The following is a 22,263-nucleotide window of genomic DNA, read 5'->3' as shown; positions in this document are numbered from 1 at the left end:
TCTAAATTCGAGCTCTTCACCCGAGTGTCCGCATAACACCACCAATCCCTTAAAAACTTCAAATCCACCTCAACTCCACAAACTTAAGACTGATAGTAGGTAACTGTTTGCTGACTCTAAAACACTTTCCCCTTCAATTTTGCAACTTTGTCTGCCCCACTGTGTGATTGAAAATCTGACAGTCAGTCCAAATCTTTCCCCTCCAACCCTAAAGAATCATATCTACCCTTGTATACCCTCAACTAACTCCTTTTGATACTCAGTTGACCTTGGGTGACACTTTTCTGACCTAAAAACACTCCCAACTAACCTAGACACCATCCAACCCACAACCTATCAGAATGCTTTCCAATATTGCCACAGAAAACTTTACAGGCTTCAAACAAGACAAGATCTACTCTTTCATAGCATCAGCTGACTAACCCAAGTGTAGATCACATATTGAGCTAATTTACTTATACCTGATTCAACAAACCTCAGATCTTCATCCACACATGTATCCTCTCAACACTCTCAACACTCTCAAATCAAACAACATAAACAAGATTATAAGTAACTCTTCAATAAAAACCATAAAAACCCTTATGCATATAAATAACAATTGAGGCTATATAAACAACCATGAGACATGGGGTTCAAACAGAATGAGAGGACACCAAGAAACCAAGGTATCCTCCATGAGATTATCCCATCAATCTCTACAAGCCTTTTCTTCAATTCCACAATAAACTAGCATATGAAAGTTGTAGCCATACTCTATAATCGTTCTCCTTGAGCAAAGTTTTGGATCTAACCAAGTTCCAGCAGAGCTGCAACACCTAGAGGTCCTAGGGCACCACAACTTCCTACAAGACCCTCTATCTCCTGCACCCTCATACTTTTATTTTATAAATTCACTAAAGCACAACATAAAAGACAATACGTAGATATCTCAAACTCACATACATGGAAATCACAACCATATGCAAGCTCCTCCTCATCACTTATTGATTCACCATTGCGTTTAGCTTGCAGTATTGTTTGCATGAGCCATTTATTAAAAGGAAAGTCTTGAAGAAGTGCAAGTTTTGTTGGGTACGGTAGTGTGCGGGTTGTTCGACTCCTCCTAAAACTCAAACAAAATTGGTCCCTTTCAGCCTTCACCAAGTTATATCTCTCAATCCATTTCTCCATATCACCAAGTTATATCTCTTGATCCATTTCTCCATATCATGTGAGTTTAAGATGCAAAATTTATTGATCTTTTCATGCAATCCTACATTCATTGTTCTCACAAGGCCTTTCCCTTGTGGCTCTTCCCCAACTAGTTAATCATCTTCTTCTTATGTCCATAGTTTTAGCATATCGAGATTAGATGTACTGAGAAATTCAGTTATATATACAAGTGATTCTTGAAGAAGCCATCCCACTGCCATACTACCTTCAGGACGAGCAGTTTGATGAAAAAATCCTTTAAGTGTCTTCATAAATCTCTCCAAGAAACCATCGGCTATGGACAACCCTAGCCACAGCAACTTCATCAACCACATGAACTAGCAAGTGCGATTGAATGGTTAAAATATTTGCTGGAAAGTATTTCTCAGCCATTGTAACAGCCTCGATGGAGTTTAACCATGCTGCTTCCAATGTGTCTACTAATCTCTTTCCTTGATATCCAATGGACCAATGCACCAATTTTATAAATTGTTGCTCGAATTTCATCGTTGAGGCAATCCTTGATAGTTGTAGGAAGCAAGAATTGTAAGAATTTGTGCCAATCATGACTCTTTAAGCCACTAAGCTCATTGTCCTTTTGTAAATGCTCCTTTCAAGCACATGCATCCTGTAGGTGTACGAAACTCACTAATGCACTTCTTTACACGTTGGTACTCTTCCTTTGTCATGACCCAAGGTACTTTTGGTAGCTTCACCTTCCCATCTGCTCTATTTTGGGCCCATAAGTGTTGCATGCATTGAACCTCTTGTAAAGCATCTCATTGTGCCTTGCTCTCCTTTGCTCCTGTGATGGTTTTCCAAAGCACCTCGGCTATATTCTTGAAAATGTGCATTGGCTCAAGAAGATGGTTCGCAAGAAGGTCATTCTAGTATGGAAGTTGATGGAAAATGGATAGATGCTTCATTCTTGGAGGTGTGTAGGTTGGATCCAACTCCTATAAGGTCCTCCAAACACTGCTCTTACATATGTGAGGAGACCCCCCTAGAAATCCCTCACACTCAAAGGATGGTTGCTAGGGAGATACTTCTTGTGGCTCTCGTATACTATCTTCTTCATAGACTTTGAGTACCGAGCCTCAAGTCGCTGCCCACATAATGGACATCCATTATACCATAACACTGAAAGCCCTGTCGAACATTAAAAAAGGTTGTAGCAGGTAAGTTTGGATGACAAGCATGACTTAAGATAATATGTTAACAAGCTACAGTATTACCAGAGCACTCTCCATAGTAGCCAGGCCACCAATCATGCATAGTCCACATAAGAATTCCTCTCAATGTTAGCACACGTTGTCCAAACCTCTTGGAAGTATCATGAACTTCAATGCCCTCCCATAGAACACGAAGCTCCTCAACTAAAGGGGTTAAATACACATCCATGTTCTTCACTTTGTACTTTCCAGTAACTATCAAAGATAATAAAAGATGCTCTTTTTTTATCGCTAGTAGAAATGGTGGAAGATTATAGTTAACTAGACAAACACGCCATGTACTCCATGATGAACTTCGTAGACCAAATGGATTCACTCCATCTATCGCTAGTCAGAGTCAAATATGGCGAGCCTCCTCCTGAAAGGCTACCCACTTCTCTTCAATGTGCTTCCATGCAGAGGGGAATCTGCGCGAGCACACGCATAACACCATCTGTGGACCTAGTGTTATGGTTCCAAGTCATCAATCCTACAATGGATCTACACTTGAACATTGTTTTAATCCGAGGGATGATGGGTGTAAGGTTCCCCCCTTCCAAAATAAGGAAAACACTTAAGATAGTCCACCAAGTGTTAACTTGGAGAAAATTTCCTATTCATCGACACCTTGACCATGCAGAGATTCAAGGATAGGATTCATAGGTAAGACCTAGTCCGATCTCGTAGGGGGAGCTTCATCTTCTAAAGATCAAATCACCCATAGGGTAATTGATCATAAGTTTGGGCAACTACTAGTCTTGATTTCTAGAGACAACACTTTTTTCCTTATCCATGCAAGGCACAGCCGTCTCGCTGGCCTAGTCTTCTAGAATAGAATTACCCAATAACCTATTTATCTAGCGTAAGGCTTTCACTTAATCTGTTGGAAAGCTACCCGACTAATCGGGTCCACCCGTCCCCATAGGATGGTGCCATTGGTGCCCCTCCCACTTTCCACCCTACTCACGTGTCAATTTTGTTTTCTAACTAATTCTACCACACTGTTTTGACATAAATAAACATGTTCTTTAATTAAGGCCCTTTCCATAAGATTTGTTAAAACAGCCTTTTTCCACAGTACAATAATGCCAAAGACAACAATTATAAAAAAACTTTATACATGAATCAATTCCATAAAAGCCAAACCGGCTCTCTTATTCTCTTCTTGTATACTACCGATGATCTAGAATTCGGCCTTCCAGCCTCTACATGCTGGGCAAAACCCCTACGGGACCATACATCTCATCGTCGGCCGCTAGCAAGGACTCAAGCCAGCCTGTCGCCCTCTCAGGCTCCGTCGCTCGATCCTCCCGCCCCCCTCAAAGGGATGTCTGCGCACTAGAGTGGGCTTATTCATCACACTAGCCTGGGCCCTCTAAACTAGATAGCATCATAATCTCTCGCCTCAATCGGTGAACCTTATTCTCCCAATGGTATGAGGGATACCTTGGGCCGTTCTCGGGCTTTACTAATGATGCCGCCCAGCTACACAAGCACGGAACGGAGTTAGCGTCAAAGCTAGGAAAAACTTGCACTCTTTCTCTTAAAGATAACAATTTCAATACAATTCATTGAATATAGCATCACTTCAAATCGTAGCTTTATACAATTTTATTTCATTATTTTAAAAGGAAAAGATACACATTTATTAACACTAATATAAAAAAAAACTCTTCTTTAAAAGATAACCAAGCTAACCTGGCCACCATTTCCTTAAGGAGAGCTTGCAACAGGAGGGTTGGGACCGCATTAGGAGCATCTTCTCTAATCACATTGTTGCGCACTCCTCCCGAGGTAATATTCTGGTGTTTTCAGGGTGGGGTCATCTTAGACGTCGCGGTCGAAACACTCCAGTCAGATCTCAATTCCAAGATTGTTTGCTCACCGTCTCTAAGGCCACAGCGCATGAACCCTCTCTAAGACCGAAACCTCTTGCTAAAGTCAACGCAAATGGGGGGGATTGTGAGATGTCCTTAACAAAAACATTTTGCTAAAGGGGAGAAGGGTGCTGATGTAAGTCTCTTCACACGGGGGGGGGGAAGAGTTAAGGACACTGCCTTCTAACAAGGGGGGGGGAGTAGAGGAAAGTTGCCTTATCTGAAAAGTGGCCAATGAGGGGGTGTTAAGAGGGACGGCTGCACTGCAACAAGTACACTGCACAAGGAAGAGATGGCGGTACATACAGCGACATGGCAGAGTATAGGCTACGTAGAAATGCATGTTGCCCATGGAGCACCTCAAGGGTTTATATAGCTATGGGGTACAAGTGTGGGCACTGCGCAGCAAAGTAAGGTCGAAAGGATGGTGTGCTAGTAAAAGCTATGGATCAGTGGCCTGCATGGCTTTGGGGAAAGGTACGATGGCGGTTAATAGGAAAGGAGTGGTACGCATGTACCTTATTTGGTCAGAGGCAGCTTGGGTGTCCACGTAGCGGTGCGTGTGGAACAATCAGTGGGTGGCGGTTAATAGGAAAGGAGTGGTACGCATGTACCTTATTTGGTCAGAGGCAGCTTGGGTGTCCACGTAGCAGTGCGTGTGGAACAATCAGTGGGTGGCGGACCTTTGGTTCTTCTGCGGGCCATTGTACAGGCACCCTAGTAAGTGTGTACGGTTCCTTCTTTGGGGCGTGGTCTCCAAATTTAGGACACCTGCCTCGATTTATGTGTCGGACCGCCCCCCGAGGGGTGAAATGTTTTTTTGTCCGAGATGTTTCCCTGGTCGTTGGGGTGTAGATCGTTTGTCAATCGGATGCCCGGTCGTGCATTTATTAAGGTTTAAAGGTTGTCACTTTTATTAACTAAAAATAACCAAAATTTGCGTATAAGCTTGATCCAGTGTCCATTTTGGATGCTGTAAAATCGCGCGCAGATTCCAAATTTGGCCTCCAAATTTGAAGATTCTAAGTACAAATGGCTCATTTTATAAAATCATTGATTTTTATACCATAAAAACTCTTAAATTTATCTATTACATGGACATTTCTTTACTAGTGAAGATGGGTATGTTACAATGAGAAAGTGTCGTAAAACGTTTCCTGCTACCCTTTCTCCTTGCACATCTTGTCTATATCTCAATGTACCACAATGTGGACATTGTGTTGCGTTGTTATATTCTTGTCGCGATAAAGAATACAATCATTTGGACAAGCATTATTTTTGCTCGACTACGGTCCACTGGCATCTCATTATCATGTTTCAATAAGCCATCACACAAAATAGATAGGCTAAGAAAATGCATATAAAGATATATAACTCACTAATTGCATATGATATCATCACTTACGCTTGATATGCTCATATTAGACCATAAAAAAATCGATTGCAAGTTCAATATGGATAGGCAAGTGCGTAAAACAAACACATGTGCTCCATAATATAGTGGAAGACGAGGAAGCCTGCAAATCTCTCTCTTCTTGGGAAGCATATTCCACATGTCGTGTGATTTCTTCTACCCCTTCGTGTTCCAAACCACGCTCTTCTGTTCCATCATGTAAGGCATTTATCATGTCATCCATGTCATGTTCTAGTATTTGCTCCGAATCCGCCTCAAGTTCCTTGGGTTGTTTGATCACCTCGTTTGTGGCTACTCTTGTTGGTCTCCATTGTTCAGGCCGGATATCCATTCGTTCGTCATTGTTGAGCGCGCATTGCCACTAATTAGATGTTCCAATTGCTCCACCGAAAATATTTTCCATTTTTTGTATGATCATTGCAAATTCGTCGACATCGAGCCACTTTGTATTCGCAGGCAAGTACATGGGCAAAATGTCTTCTCATGTAAATAAAAAAAATTTGAGGGTGTGGCGTTGTCCATGGTTTCCATATTAATTTGCAATGGGAACTAATATTATTTTTGGAGGGGGATCCTCCCTTAAGTATTTGTGAAGGGTGGAAGTCGGTGATATGGAATTTGAAATGTTGGGGGCATGCAAGATCTGGAAAGATTTTGAATTTGAATGAAAAGTAGCGATCCTAGAAATAAGCGTTGAAAAGGTCATCAAAAATAACGTCGAAAAGGCCGCCAAAACCGTGGTCAAAAACATCGTGGAAAATATTTTTCTTCGACGCTTGTTTCCACGTTATTTTTTTGACGTTTTTTTAATGCTTTTTTCAACCCTAATTTTGACGGTGCACGTTTTTACAATAAAATAGAGCCTAGCTTTTCCTATGTTTTTGTGCATGCGCGTGCGTTTTTCTCCCTAAGCATCAAGTTCGCCACCTTTTCCCTCACTCCCCTCTCGTCTTGGTTGCATGTGCATGTGTTATAAGATGTGTGTGTGTGATTAGGGATAATTTTCTTGTTTTTTGCTTTGTTCTTTGTTTTGCAGGTTCTCTCTCTCTCCCAAGATCTTCTCCACTTCCTTACCACTCAAGCAGGTTTGCCTCTTTCTTTGCCCTCCCTCCCCTCTCCTCTTGGTTGTGAGATGTGTGTGTGTGTGTGATTAGGGATAATGAATGTTTTTATTTTTTCTTTGTTCTTTTTTCTTTGTGTTGTGAGATGTGTGCTCTTATTCATGTGTATGCTCTTATTCAAGTGCCCATGTGGTCTTTGTTATGTGTGTGTGTGTAGAGACATGTTCTGCACTCCTGTGATGAGACACCCGCTTACTCTCCATCGCTCTCTCCATATGCCATGTCACATGACCAATTTGTGGGTTTTTTAGCACAAGCCACGCTCGAGCAAAGAGCGATGGCACAACAATATTTTGGGGGAGGGGCGGGCACTTCGCCGCACCATCGGGCACCACCACCACTAACCCTAGCTAACCAATAGAAACCCCATGAAGAGCCGCCAAAACCCCTCCCTCAAGTCGCTCGTCTAATGCTCGCAGAGGACAACACTGGAGTGGTGGAGGTGGAGGCAATTGTTGTCCAAGTGGGGGCATGGATGGGTCTACGCCCCCACGTGAGCTTCGCTCCCCATCTAGCGCTAAAAGCACTCCACGCTCGTGATCATCTTGCGACGTTTCAACACACACCCCACACCCCCACAATGGGAAAAAATATTATACAATTATCAATGGCAATGTGGTTTTGGATGATGTCGCGAGAGCAAGAGATGAAGAGCCGCATCCGCGAGCTTTGACATATTATCTTTGCTAATGACTTTATGACTTTATGGTGGCCAAAGTTGGATAAAGCTAAGAAAGAAAGAGTCATTCATCAAATCAAGGATGAGTACAAGCCAACCATCGATAGTCATGTCATCCCCATAAGGTGAATAAAGGACCTTATGGTGGACGTCATGAAACATTTGCGGGGAGATGTGACTAGGAGAGTGAAGGCAGGGGCTGAGAAGCCTTGGTACATCAGCACCGAGGATTGGAATGAGGAGAATCAAAAGTATGCAATAAATCCCCAATGCTACGAGCAACAAGAGCAGGGATTTCACTGACGTAAACGAGACATTAATAACATATGTTAATAACACAAAAAATCTTGTGATCACATGTTATATTCACAAAGCTTTCACAAGGGCCCAAAAAAACTATCTTTGTCGGGCATAAAAAATCTTCTTAGGTGGCCACTGACCTCCTATTATGTGAAGATGGTAACATGAGAACATGTGAATAGCTTATTCCCATGTGTAGCCAAGCTTTTAAGGGGTTCCCAAATGGCAAGTAACCTGTTATTTTGTGAACGGTAACATGAGAACATGTGAATAACTTGTTCACATGTGTTATTATCACCAAAAATCTTGTGATCACGTGAATATTAAATCCCTGAACAAGAGGATGCAACGAAAGCCTGAACGGAGAGCGTAGGAAGCTCTCACCTTGGAAGTGGTGGTTGGGATACATTCTATGTCTACTTTGTAAGTATCAACCCTTATCTTGTATGTTTCATTTGATGTTATGTTATGTTTATTATTTTTATGTTATGGTACTTTTAGAATCAAGTGGTTACTCGGCCGACAATGAGAGAGGAGGAAGACATTGCTCACCGCCATAACGCGTACTTTCTTTTGGAGAAGAGCGAGAAGACGTCAACCTCAATTGGGAGAATGTTGTAGATATAGTAAATGTGACAAGCCTTAACCTTATGATTTGTATACTTGCTTTGCCATTGCATGTTAGATGGTTGTTTTGTATACCAAAAAAAAGCGTCTTGTATGGTTTTTGCAGCACGGGGACCAATACTTAACCATGAGTGAGGGCTCCGCATAAAGTGGCCTTGCCCATGTCTTTTCTCTAGTACATACATATTTTGGTCAGCTCACATCTTTGTTTGAGATTGTATAGCTTGTATGCAGCTACTTTATGCAATTTTGGTCATTGCGTATAAAAACCATTTTGGCTTTCCATACCATACTATCGTCTTTTGTCGGCTCATCTCCTCAGAGCTTATAATATGGTCTTTGATATGTAAATTTCATATCTTGCAATATAATTTAGCCATTGTTTGCACGTGTGTACAATGTACATACTTTGTAATGTCAAAAACGTTGTGGCACTCCAACTTTTTTAACAAATTCTCTTCGTTCTTCATATCTGAGTACAATTAACTTTAGTACTCTATAAGTTTGGCATAATGGTATATCCAACTACAAGATTTTAGCTGGATGCACCATTAGCCAAAAAAACAATTATAACTACACGCGTCGAAATAAGCGTCAAAAGTTCTTGCATTCATTGAAATAACCGTCAAAAATTTCTTGCATCCGTCGAAATAAGCGTCGAAATGTTCTGCATCATCGAAATAATCATCGTAATAATTATCGAAATAGTAGTCAAAATATGCACCAAAATGCCGTCGAAATAAGAGTGGGAATACATATTTATTTTGACGTGTATTTCAACGCATATATCGACGTTTATTTCCATGAGTATTTCGATGTTTTGGGATTTTTTAGCTTAGTTCTAAAGCGTCGAAAAAGGTGTGGATAATGGCCCCACCTCTTTTAGTGAATGAGAAACGAACCAAATATATATTCTTTTAAGGTAGGATTTATGGTGGCATGGTACACAATCTCTCAACTAGGCCACATAAGCCTAAGCTTGACCTGGTATCCCTTGTATCTGCTATACTTGTTATTTATACTTATGTACAACACCTTGGAGTGTTATCAATCAAGCAATAACTACGGATTATGCATGTCAGTACTTCATGATATCACTTATATAACCAACATTTTATACACCCTTTCTACTTCATGACTTCTCATCATATTCTCAATACCAAGGATAAATCTCATCAATCTAGCAATAATGAGCATGGATCAAGTGTACATTGTACAATTCTTGTAACATGATTTACAAGGTAGTATTGTACTAAATAATAGTAATAAGCAACCTATACATATGATGTATCTTAGAAGTGTGAAAGAAATTTGAGATGAATACATTGTTCATGGCAACTTATGAAGCCATCTTGTTGTAAGTGTAACATGCTTATGGTGGCCTATAAGTATTCTAGAAGGCTAATCATTCGGTGGGGTGAATAACATGCCATTTAAGCTATTGATTATACAATGACCATTTGAGAAATGAAAAATTCATTTATCGGACAAATCAAATGGGTCATCAAGTGTACACAAGAAAGTACATAGTGAACTAATTATTTCATAAATTGAGTTAACACTATAAGAGAATGAGAACATAGACACACAAATTCGAGAGAGATGGAAGTGAGAGAAGGGCCATGGGTGAATTTGCAATTTGGCAAGGTTTACACAGTTATTTATGCGACTATAAGTGTGCGGATATCAGCGCATCTATAGGCACATCCAGATGCACGTCTATGAGCGCGTCTATATAGATATGAACACGGTTATAGATGCGCATATAGACGCGCTCTATTAAAAAAAATAGAATAATCCTGCCTGCGTCGATGCCGCAACTATTTTCACTTCCCTTGTCCTCCTTGTGCTGTACCTCTTCCTCATGTGATGGCTGCACCTCACTCTTTGTCCTCTCCTCACAAAGTCTCCTCTCAAGTCTCCTCCCAAGTCTCCTCCCAAGGACGATTTCTCAACAAGGTAATCTCTATTCCACTTATCTCCCCCACCTCTTCATATATTCATGGTTTTTGTATGGTATGTTTAGAATTAGGGTTTTTGATTGGTATTCTCTTCACTCTCTCTTTCTCTCTCTCTCTCAATGCATAAGCTTCTTATGTTGAAAATTTTTGAATGGTATTATCTTCTCTCTCTCTCTCTCTCTCTCTCTCTCTCTCTCTCTCTTATATGCATAAGCCTAAGAGGCCTCTTATGCATAAGTGTCTTATGCATAAGAGGCTTATACTTAAACCTCCTCATGCATAAGGCTTAAACCTCCTTGTGTATCGATGCTATTCACACTTTTAAGGTTTTGTATTCCTAATTCTTTTCTCAACTTTTTGTTTTATTTTGTAGGTCTTATAATCCTTACTTTCAACTTCACCAAAAAGAGGTAAATGCTTTTCTCTCTTTCCTCTCTTTTCGATTTTGTATGTATGAATTAGGTTCTTAGGACTTTTGTATGTATGCATTACTAATCCTTTCCTCACCCTTTTGTTGGTTTTGTAGGTCTTCTAATCTTCTCTTTTAACATCACCAAAAAGAGGTAAGTGCTTTCCTATCTTTTTATCCTCTCTTTCCTCTATTTTTATCTACCAAAAAGAGAGGTTTTGTTTTGTAGGTCCTCTATGCATAGAGCGTAATCTATGAATGGAGCTCTAATCATAGAGCTTAATCTATGCATTAAGCTCTATTCGTAGAGCTTAATGCATAGATTAAGCTCTAATCATAGAGCTTAATCTATGCATTAAGCTCTATTCGTAGAGCCTAATGCATAGATTAAGCTCTATGCATGGACTCATAATGCATAGATTAAGCTCTATGCATGCATCAAGCTCTATATGCATAGAGCTTAATCTTTTCGATTTTGTATGTATGCATTAGGTTCTTAGGACTTTTGTATGTATGCATTACTAATTCTTTCCTCACCCTTTTTGTTGGTTTTGTATGTCTTCTAATCTTCTCTTTCTCAACATCACCAAAAAGAGGTAAGAGCTTTTCTATCTTTCCTCTCTTTCCTATCTTTTCTCTATTTTTATCTACCAAAAAGAGGGGTTTTGTTTTGTAGGTCCTCTATGCATAGAGCTTAATCTATGAATAGAGCTCTAATCATAGAGCTTAATCTATGAATAGATATCTAATCATAGAGCTTAATCTATGCATTAGGCTCTATTTGTAGAGCTTAATGTATAGATTAAGCTCTATGCATGTATTCATAATGCATAGAGATCTATGCATAGATTAAGCTTATGCATGCATTAAGCTCTTTGCATAGAGCTTAATGCATGCATGGAGCTTAATCTTTTCAATTTTGTATGTATGCATTACTAATCCTTTCCTCACACTTTTTTTGGTTTTGTAGGTCTTCTAATCTTCTTTTTTAACATCACCAAAAAGAGGTAAGTGCTTTCCTATCTTTCCTCTCTTTCCTATCTTTTAATCTTGTCTCTTCTCTATTTTTATCTACCAAAAAGAGGGGTTTTGTTTTGTAGGTCCTCTATGCATAGAGCTTAATCTATGAATAGAGCTCTAGTCATAGAGCTTAATCTATGCATTAAGCTCTATTCGTAGAGCTTAATGCATAGATTAAGCTCTATGCATGCATTCATAATGCATAAAGATCTATGCATAGATTAAGCTCTATGATGATCAATTTTTATAGATTGTGATTGATGTATACGGTAATGGTTCCCAATGGTTGATATTAGTGTGGTAGCATAAATGCACAAGAAACTATAAGGGCGTGATTCTACTTATTTCCTATGATTTTTGATAGTCTACAAAGCATCAATGTCAATGCTAATGGTATATGCGTTTGTATAACTCTTTTTGTCGATACCAACACACTGGGAAAAGTTTTCAAGAAGTAGCATATTGTGGCACCCATTCTACTTTCTCTTACTCTTATACAAAGTAAAGGTAAACTTCCAACCACTTATACAATGGCTTTTCTTCTCTTCTTCATTTCCATTCTAGTTTAAAAGTTCTTTCTTTTTCTTATTTGTTTTCGTTCTTTTAATATATCTATCTCACTAATTTGTTATCTGTTATTTCTAAGTTAAGAATTTACTTTTTGTTTGGAAAGCTCCAATAAATTGATATTTTAAATTTATATTTAAAATATATTTTATTGGTTTATGATTTTTTAACATTTCTCAATCAACCCTAATGTCATGGTTTCTTAAAAAAAGTTAAATTTTTTAACTTTAATATTATGTGTAGATATACAATGCTAGTTTATAATTCAATGTGTTGTATTTTTAGAGTTTTCAATATTAATATCAAAATGACATTATAGAGTGGTGGTTCTATAACTTTCTAATTTGATTACCATATTGGAGAATTTGGAAAAATCCCAAGACTTTGGGAATTTTCTTTTCAATCTACTTTTTGGTGTGACTTAAGCATACAAACTCAAAAGTTGTCAGAGAATGTGCATTTAGAACCTACTCTTAAAGCTCTTTCTAATGATAAGTCACATGAGGGGGTTTTGACAAAAGCTTAGAAAGGTTCACCATGGTCCCTTTTTTACAATCTTGCAAAATGGAAATTGGAATTTTTCCAAATTCTCTAATATGGTATTTTTGGTAAATTCATAATAAGTGGGAGAAATGGATATTCCAGACTCCTTTTTTCTAATTTGATTCAACATTGATTTTACCATTACGTAAAACTCTATAATAGGTTTGCCAATATGTAGCACATTTATAGAAAGTTTATTAACTTATATATACACCATAACTTTATGCCAACATTTAATAAGTGCCCCCAAGGCTATAGCCTAATAAGTGCCACTAGATCTTTCTAGTAAGTGCCTCCAAGGCTGTAGTCTAGTTGATAGAACTCGTGTTTATAATACGTTTTCCCAAGAGTAGCCTGGTTGATAGAGCTCATGTTTCTCTTTTGACAGGTTTTGAGTTTGAATCATATTGGGAGACCTTTCTTGCTATATGTTTGCCAACACGAGGACGTACTAGTTGCTATCACACACATTTGTCAAGTCATCAATGCATCATCTAGACACACATTTGTCAAGTCATCAATGCATCATCTAGACATCTCTATTTGGTCATCAAGGATCATGCGATGATAAGAGTGTGTTGTGCTTGCCCCTTAAGCTTCACACTTTGGTTTAGGATGGTGATGGCTACGAATATCATATATCACTACTTAAATGTGACCATGAGTCACTAACAACTTTGCAAGGTACTGTTCACTCCAATTTATTGAGCAACTCGCTTATAGGGCTTGTCTTGCAACTTGCCCACAGGCTACAAAAGTGGCCATTGTTTTGAAGAGTGATACCTAGATGTGTGCATGTGTGTGGAAAGCATAGTGAAATCCTGAATACCTATAGGATATGATCTTTAAAAAAAAGAATCGTGATATTTTAAATTCATGCACACATGAAAAGTTATCTTCCCGACATCATTTAGAAACTCTAAAGATAGGCCTTTTAGTATGCATTATCATTATCTTGGAGTACTTGTAGTTCCATGGATGGTAGTATTATTATGTCACATGAGTGATTGGATCTACAAATAATCATCTACATGCTTAATCTTGCTAAATATCCAAATTCAATTGATTCTTTTGAAACTTTCTTGCTTACTAATAAAGTTTTTTCTTGCTTCAAGAACTCCACAATGTAGCCATCCTTATATAGAATTGAGGAATTTTCTCAATACTAGATCAACCTAATATATGTCTAAAAATCAAACGCCCAAGTGTCACACTAATAGTACTGTTTGGAAAGTGTTGAAGAAAAAGAGTTTAACATTTGAACTTAAGTATTGTTGTGAATTGGAAAAAGCACGAGCTATAGATTCTAAGGGATATAAATTTTAATGAAAAATAAGAACCATATAATACTAATGTCAACAAGTAACACTTCCATCTCAAAACCATTAAGCTTTTCTAGCAGTCCTTTATCCATAGAGTTCTTTATTAGTAGCAACTACTGTAGTCAATAGAACTTAGTGAGGGGGAAAAAAATACCGTGGGGTATGGCCACTCGGCGTGGGCAGTCCACCAGTCTTTCAAGACGTGTGTTGTGTCTTCGGGTAGCTTACCAGCACGCCTCTTCCTCATGATCTCTTGATGCACATCCTTGAGCTTTGATAGATAATCCTGCAACAGAGATAAAGAGAGAGAGAGAGAAACAAAGTTTTAATAATCAAGTCATTTCTGCAGTAGTATCGTCAAATGCAATGAAAAGTGTTTGGTGCCTTTGCCTTCTTGAGCTCGTTCTTTAGCTCTCTTCTAACGTGCTCCAGAAGGGACTTCTCAATATCAAAAGGAACAAAAGCATCCATCCCTAGACGCCCCGAGCTATTGGAACTGATCAAATCACTTTCAAGAACACTTTCTTTCTCGTCTTCAGGCATCATGGAGCCGTTTCCTGGTCCAATAGATACACCTGCGTACATAATTAAGCACAAAAATTATCTTAAATGGAAAACGCTTCCCGTGGTCGAAAGTTAGCTTAAGCAAGATATTGATTCTGCATTTCCTTTCCCTTCCAAACGCTACAACAATGTTTAGGTTAACCTATTATCTTTTTTACAGTTTTCTTACCGGTGAGATCGTAAAGGGCCTTCTCGATTTGCCAGCATGCAGAGATGGCCTCAGGGACTTGTGTGCTAAAGTGTTCTTGAAGCTTCTGTTTAAATGACTGCAACAATAGAGTGTAGCTCTCCTGTTCAAGCCATAACACGGTTGCGGCATCGTCATGCATGCACCCAAAGATGGTGAATTTCTTAACTATGGTAAACTGCATTTCACAACAAGGAGGCTAATTTAGCCCTATAGATAAGTCTCATTTGACCTTCCAAAGCCATGATGTATGACTTATACTAGTCATATTCTAAAGCAGCCTCATTCGATCTTCCAAAGCCATGATGCATACTACTTGTCATGTGTATCATATCCTATACACCTTTGTATTACATCGCGCATATGGAAATGACTTCTTCCATGGGAGGTCTTCGATCTCATCTAAATTTGTTGTTTCAAGAGGTTCAAACTCAAACTCCTCGCTAGGGTGGGTCATGAGCTAATCTCTTAGGAGAGAGTCACCCCAAATAAATAACTTCATTTCTTGTGAATGTAGACTAGATGACAATTTTCTTGAGTATCAACAAACGTTGTCTTGCGACAGAAAGATCCAACAAACAAAAATCAACCCCCACTTGTTGGTGGTTTCTTTATCGTGAAATCATGTGCCAACAGATTGTGTTAAAAAAAAGAAACATAAAACACTAGCCATATCATCTATACATAGTTACACACCTCTGTAAGTAAAAGGACTTCCATGCAATGATATAACATTTCAAACCTATTTTGACACTTTCTTTAATTTAAAACTGACACCTATTTTTGCCAACAGGAATGTATATCAAAACTGACACTCAGCTTGACATCAACAATGTGGTGTGCCTTGTAGAATGACATGATTTTATTTCAGGTATACACATTATTTATTCCAATCAACAAGGAGATCAATTCTAAAGCATCTTACCATTTTTGGAAATCAAATATTCTTGTGTGATAAGATACAATTGACAAGACTTGATGATGAAATGCCATGCAAAGAAATATTTTACAAGCTCTTTATTTTGCATCTATAGTACTCTGAGAGAAATGGTTTTATTTAAGCCAATATATAATAGTTATTCCAATCAACAAGGAAAGTACTTGTAAACATCTTTTCATTTTTAGAAATCAAATGTGCTTATGTGATAAGTCAAAAAACAATACCACAAACCCTGATGATGAAATGACATATAGTAAAAATTAAAAACCCCTTTATTTTACATCTATAATACTATGAGAGAAGATCCTTTTTTTTAAATCAACATCTATAATACTATGTGAGAAGATATTTATCTTGATCAGATTAATGGTACAAATGTTATTATAGTCTATAGCTCTAAATGGAGAGGAGGAAGCATGGCCAACATGATGACAAAAAAGGGGAGAATTCAACGTATGCTTACTTGGGGAGGGAGGCATTAACTCTTGTGTTGTTTTTTTCTTGATCAAATTAAAGTGCAATGTTAGTATAATCTATACCTCTACATATAGAAGAGAAAGCATGGCCAATATGATGACAAAAGAAGAGAGAAAGAGGCCATAAGTCAGAAAACAATACCACAAACCCTGATGATGAAATGACATATATAGTAAAAATTAAAAACCTCTTTATTTTGCATCTATAATACTATAAGAGAAGATCCTTTTTTTAAATCAACATCTATAATACTATGAGAGAATATATTTTTCTTGATCGAATTAATAGTACAAATGTTATTATAGTCAGCTATAGCTCTAAATGGACAGGAGAAAGCATGGCCAACATGATGACAAAAAAGGGGGTAGAATTCAACGGATGCTTACTTGGGGAGGGAGGCATTCACTCTTGTGTATGTTCTTTTCTTGATCAAATTAAAGTGCAATGTTAGTATAATATATTCCTCTACATATAGAAGAGAAAGCATGGCCAATATGTTGACAAAAAAAGAGAGAAAGAGGCTGAGAGTATTCAATAATCGATGCTTATTTGGGGAAGGAGTCCTTTACTCACTTGCATGCACTTTTGCATGTTTGTGTGTGATTTGTAAAGACAAGGTGATAGTTCATTTGAAATCTAGAAAAATCATGAGTTTCCCTCCTATATCTATCAACCTTCTTTTTTAAACTTACATAATAATGATACATTTATTTGCTATCTCAACCAAACTATGAGCTCTTATTTTGTTTATTTTTCTCTCTTTTTTTAAAGATACCACATATTCTTTAAGTTTTTACGTTTTCTCAATGTTTCCAAGAAAATTATAAAAACCACATAATAGAGAAAACAATTCAAAGTTACATTCACATGTCAAACAACATAGTCTCTATAGAAAAACTCAACTTATGAAATGTTAATAGAAATTTCAAACTTAAGGTTGATAGGGGTGATAGATAGATATACGTAGATGCTTCAATAAGAAACATGGAGGGTCTTTCCTTCAAAGATAAGTGTATGTATATTTTGGTTGTGAAAAAGGAAGTGGTTTATGAGGCTTACGAGTATTCTCAAAGACTCATAAGCCTCATGCATGCGAGTATGAGGCTTATGAATCTTGCTCAAGGACTTCAGCCAAATTACAGGTTCTAATGAAACATAAAAACCTCCAGATCTAGAAAACCAATTCATAAGAGGGGGGTATGAGAGATCCCCAAAAAAATAATGCTAAAAAGAAGGAAATCTTGAATTAATGAAAAAGGATAAATAATAGCCTTTGACTTAAATAGCTTAACAAAACAAAGCTCTATTCTAAAATGTAAAATCTACCATAAACAAGTAACTTGTGATAAATGCCATAACATGTGTTCCATATTCAAATGGAAAGCTCATATTATTTCTCAAACTTATGATAATCAAAGTGCAATATTGACTAAATTAGGGTCTACTAAAAATATTCAGATCATGAACTTCAAATGCTTAATCTAAACAATTGCCTATGAGATCCCCACTCACATCATTAACATCGAAGAGTAGGTGACTTTCCAAGCATAAAGATATGTCACATCAATTCACAAATCTTTCCATAAATAGACTAACATAGTGTGTTTTTATCACTTCTCCAAAGTTAAAGAGTAGACCTGTTATGAAAAGCACATGCGAGTGCACACACAAACACACACATGCACACACACACACACACACACACCCATGGTAGCTAATTGGTTAAATTCCACCGCAAAATCTATAACACGTATTTCAGGCTAATTTTGTGAACATCATATATTTTCCTCCAAACAAGGAGAAAGAAAGGCTTGCAAAACACAGCCAAGCATCAAATTATTTAGCCATTTTTGTTTAGATGTGTTCTAATATGTTAGACTAATTTATTTAAAGGTATTTTTTAGAAAGTGAACATAAAGGAGTTAGAGATATAGTTGTTCTCAATAGCGATTTCCTACTAAGTTACAAGATACAAGAAGGTCAAGAAACCTAGCCCTACACCTATTGTACGCAAGCTATGTGTTTTAAAAATGATAGTTACTTAAAATATAGGGCATGCAATTCTCTTAGTGTTGCATAGCATGGGAGAAAATTATAACATAACTAGGCATCTGCGATTGCCACTAAACATGGGCTAGGGAAAATAAAACTTGATTTCTCACTATGATTATGTATTACAAGACTTCATGTGACAAGGACACATACTCAATCATTGTCCAACCCAAAAATATTTAATATAATGTGACAACATCATATAGTAACTCAATAACTACCTATAGATACTAGAGAATCAATACAAGTCTATTGAAAATAGATGTTGAAGTCTTGAAATGACTTATACCTATGCTCACCTAGGACGAGATGATAAAAATAAGAAACAAATATGGCAATCCTTAACATATGCAAAACAAATTATTGACAATGGATACTTTGAGAAATGGAGATAATTAAAAGAATAGAGAAGACAATAAGAAATATGGCAATCCTTAGCATAAGCGCGCAAAACAAATTATTGACAGTGGATACTTTGAGAAAAGAAGATAATATAGGTGTTGATTGTATCACAATTTTGCTTTTCAACATCTAAGCTCTACTTACAGCATTCCTTATATTGAGCTTTGTGAATATAAAGCTATCTACAACCACTCTCTTGTTTGATTGGTAACTTGAAGTAGCAAACAAAATACTTAAATTTTCAAGTGGTTTGGTAAGCGAATGAAAGAAACCTACCATCAAATCACAAACACACTTGTATGTATGCATTAATAAATAAATTACATATATGTGTATGTGTATATACATATTATATATATGTATGTGTGTGTGTACATATACACATACAAACATATAAATTATATATGTATATACATATTATATATTATATATATGTATGTATGTGTACATATACACATACAAACATATAAATTATATATATATATACGTGTGTGTACATATACAGATACATATAGGCTAAAAGAGAATAGTTTATCTGACGGCTGAAAGATGTTTGTCCTCCTTAAAGAATACTAGATTTTAAGCATTGAAATAAGCATCTTCTATGCTTCACCGTATTTAAGGAGATGCCTCTCTAGATGGAATGACATTTAGCCTAATTTATCATTTATTTGATTTTAAAATAAGTACCCTCGTTAGGCATTGACATGTTGAGACTGACAAAGTTTAACTTATGTATCAAGGCAGGGGTATTCAAGGAGGATTTATATATTGTGAAGGTCTGGACTCTGAATTATGAGCTGATTGTTGCAAGTTTATCGTAGTGGATAAGTTCGCTCATGATTCAATGGTAAACATATGATTTGGCATTAAGGACTTCAAGACCTGAAGAGTATGTACTGAAGCCTACCCTATATACTGTTGTGAATGTAGGCTGCTATTCCAAGATCATAAGGCTTCGAAGTAAGCTTGGCATGACATTCTCTAAAGTCGTGAGTCTAGATGCAGATTGAGCAAATTAAAAAATATTGAGGGGATTGGCGCTACATGAATAGGACGTCGACCTGCGGAATCTGCGTGCCATTATGGAAAATCTACTTTCGAGAAGTTTGATCAGTATCAGTATCTGTAGTAGAAGTAGAATATCAGTATCTGTAGTAGAAGTAGAATATCTGAAAGCCTGAAGGTGTACCTTACGAGTGAATAAATCAACGGTCTATGCCAATATATATGTGTCGGCAGCGGGCACCATGAAGATCTGCCTAGATATGTGCAGTCCCGAGTGTAGAAAAGCTGCAGTTGGTACAAATTTAAAAATCTATGACATCTACCAGTACTCTTCCGAAATCGGGAGTTTTAGTTACTTGTGCTAGGAGAGTAGGCTAGGATCTTGGGGGTACAAGCAGATTTTATTTCAAACAAGTATGACGATCGTGGATAAGTGTCATCTACAGCTCGGTTAGGCCTATATTGGCAACGGATTAAGGTATAATTATATAACCAGCATCGCTCTAACTATGGCTATGGTAAATATACGACCGCTCATTGGACACAGTTTTTACTGGAAATGTAGCTACGTTAGCTACCGAATTGATTGAATAGAATGCTTACCATGAACTGATTGAGCTCTTCTTTGTCTTGAGAGGAAGCGCCCGCGTCGCACTTGTGGCTGCCAGCTGAGGCCAAGTATTTCGAAGCAATGTGGTGGAAATCGAGTAAGGTAGAGTCGATGGTGTGGTGGTGCTCGATCGGAGTGGCAACCCGCAGACATGCAACGTGGGCGGCCAGCATTTGCTCGAACAGAGGGTGGGCGATGATGCTCGCTTTCAGACTGGCGGGCGGACAAAGCGGCTCCTCATAAGCATTCATGTGAACACGCCACATTTCCGCAGAACTAGAGGATCCGCCGCCGGCGGCCGCCTGCTCTTCTTCAAAACTGGGCGCACACAGACGCTGGCGATGATTCATGCTGCTTTGCTTGTGATCAAGGGAGCTACTGGTGTGGGTCCTGCTTCGTCGGCTGCTGCTGCTGCTGCTTGATGGTAATAATTATGTGTTGCTATGGTATGATGATAACAATATTGGTGAGTATTGGGGGATCTGTGTGGATGCCAACAGTACGAGCGTTAAAGAAAGACAAAGGTACTCCCCATTCACCCAACACTAGTGGCTCTTTTTCTTGCTACATGATATGGCTGCTTTCTTGCCCCGCTTGCCCTATCCCATCCTTCTTCTTTATCCAGATATAAAGCTGCTAGTGAGAGCAAGGCAGTACAGAGCTTCTCATGCCATGGCTGAGTTTACAAGCTGGTCCCTGTGTATGCTTGGAAGTTGTGTGAACTCAAGAGTCCCTTTGTAATTTGTATTTTTCCAATGTGGAAACTTTTCTTCTCCTGCAATACCCGTGGGCATTTTATTAAACTCCTACTGTCTAGAAGAAAGATTTTTTCACAGTACCCTCTCACTATCTAGTCCTACTAGTGCTCCTAGCTCTGCGAAGCTAGATAGGTGAGGATTGGAATCCAACCGACACCCATATGCTACTAGAATAGTAACTGCTAGTGCACTCTACTGCAGATTATACTAAAGTAATGAGCTACTGGTGGCGTGGAAGTCTTTATTCTGGAATACGACAGATCCTGGGTCCTACATGCTCCTCCTATTACACAGAACCTAGGTCCTACATGCTCCTCCTATTACACACAATGTGCTTTAAGCATGTTTTGTGCTTGCATATTACCGAGGTACCCTATAAACTCACCTCTGGGGCTGCGGGCAGCACCAGTGACCACCACCAGCACGTGTGCTGTCTTAAGTCATTTCCAAAACTTCCATGTGCAACCTGCAGAAAAATACCCTTCAAGTTCAACGGCCAGCCTATCTAGTATCAGGATCTCAATGCCCTAGCCTCTACCTTTGAAAAAAGCCTTGGTATACCATAAATTTATTCTCCAAATGCCTCAGCCTATGAGAAGAGGCCTCCATTGCTTTGTGAATTTGGAAATGAATGACTGCAGGAACCCCCCACCTGAGACTCCCAGAGAACTCAGCAACTGCTAAAAGTGGTTGCTCAAGCAGAGCAATGGGAGGAAGGGCGAGAAGCGTACACTCATAAGGCTGAGAAAGACGAGAGGTATGCAGGGCACTGAACCGCGAAAGCGGTAAAGAGAAAGGCATTTCGACAAGATTGAAGGGACGTGTTGGCCTTGGGGCTGCTGAGAAATAAAAAACTAAAAGGCAAGGCATTTGGACAAGACCTTGCATGTAGCCTTGTAGATTGGATCTTGTAGATTGGATCTGGTAGTGTAGGGGCAAGTGCGAGGCTCTCGAAGAGCATAGTACCAAATAAGCGTGTCCAGGAGCGGTGTAAGTAGCAGGTGTTGCATCTGGTGGCCT

The 22,263-nt window shown here is 38.3% G+C and overlaps 1 protein-coding gene across 2 annotated transcripts in view; it reads right to left on the bottom strand.

The window, feature by feature from the left end:
* Positions 1–21,330, bottom strand: part of LOC147621404 (homeobox protein HD1-like) — a 32,120-nt gene extending 10,790 nt beyond the window's left edge. For both annotated transcript variants that reach the window (XM_086824559.1, XM_086824557.1), the window contains exons 1-4: positions 20,479–21,330; positions 14,979–15,099; positions 14,636–14,820; positions 14,400–14,531 (exon numbers count right to left, since the gene is read on the bottom strand). In XM_086824559.1, coding sequence (XP_086680685.1) covers positions 14,400–14,531; positions 14,636–14,820; positions 14,979–15,099; positions 20,479–20,835 — 795 coding nt within the window. In that variant the 5' untranslated portion in view covers positions 20,836–21,330. The remainder of the gene's footprint in view (positions 1–14,399; positions 14,532–14,635; positions 14,821–14,978; positions 15,100–20,478) is intronic.
* Positions 21,331–22,263: the final 933 nt, after the last annotated feature.

This window comes from Cibotium barometz, chromosome 30 (genome assembly GCF_041138505.1).
Source record: "Cibotium barometz isolate CiBa-2024 chromosome 30, ASM4113850v1, whole genome shotgun sequence".
In the NCBI taxonomy this organism is placed as follows: Eukaryota; Viridiplantae; Streptophyta; class Polypodiopsida; order Cyatheales; family Cibotiaceae; genus Cibotium; species Cibotium barometz.
This window is presented reverse-complemented; position numbering and strand designations above follow the sequence as displayed.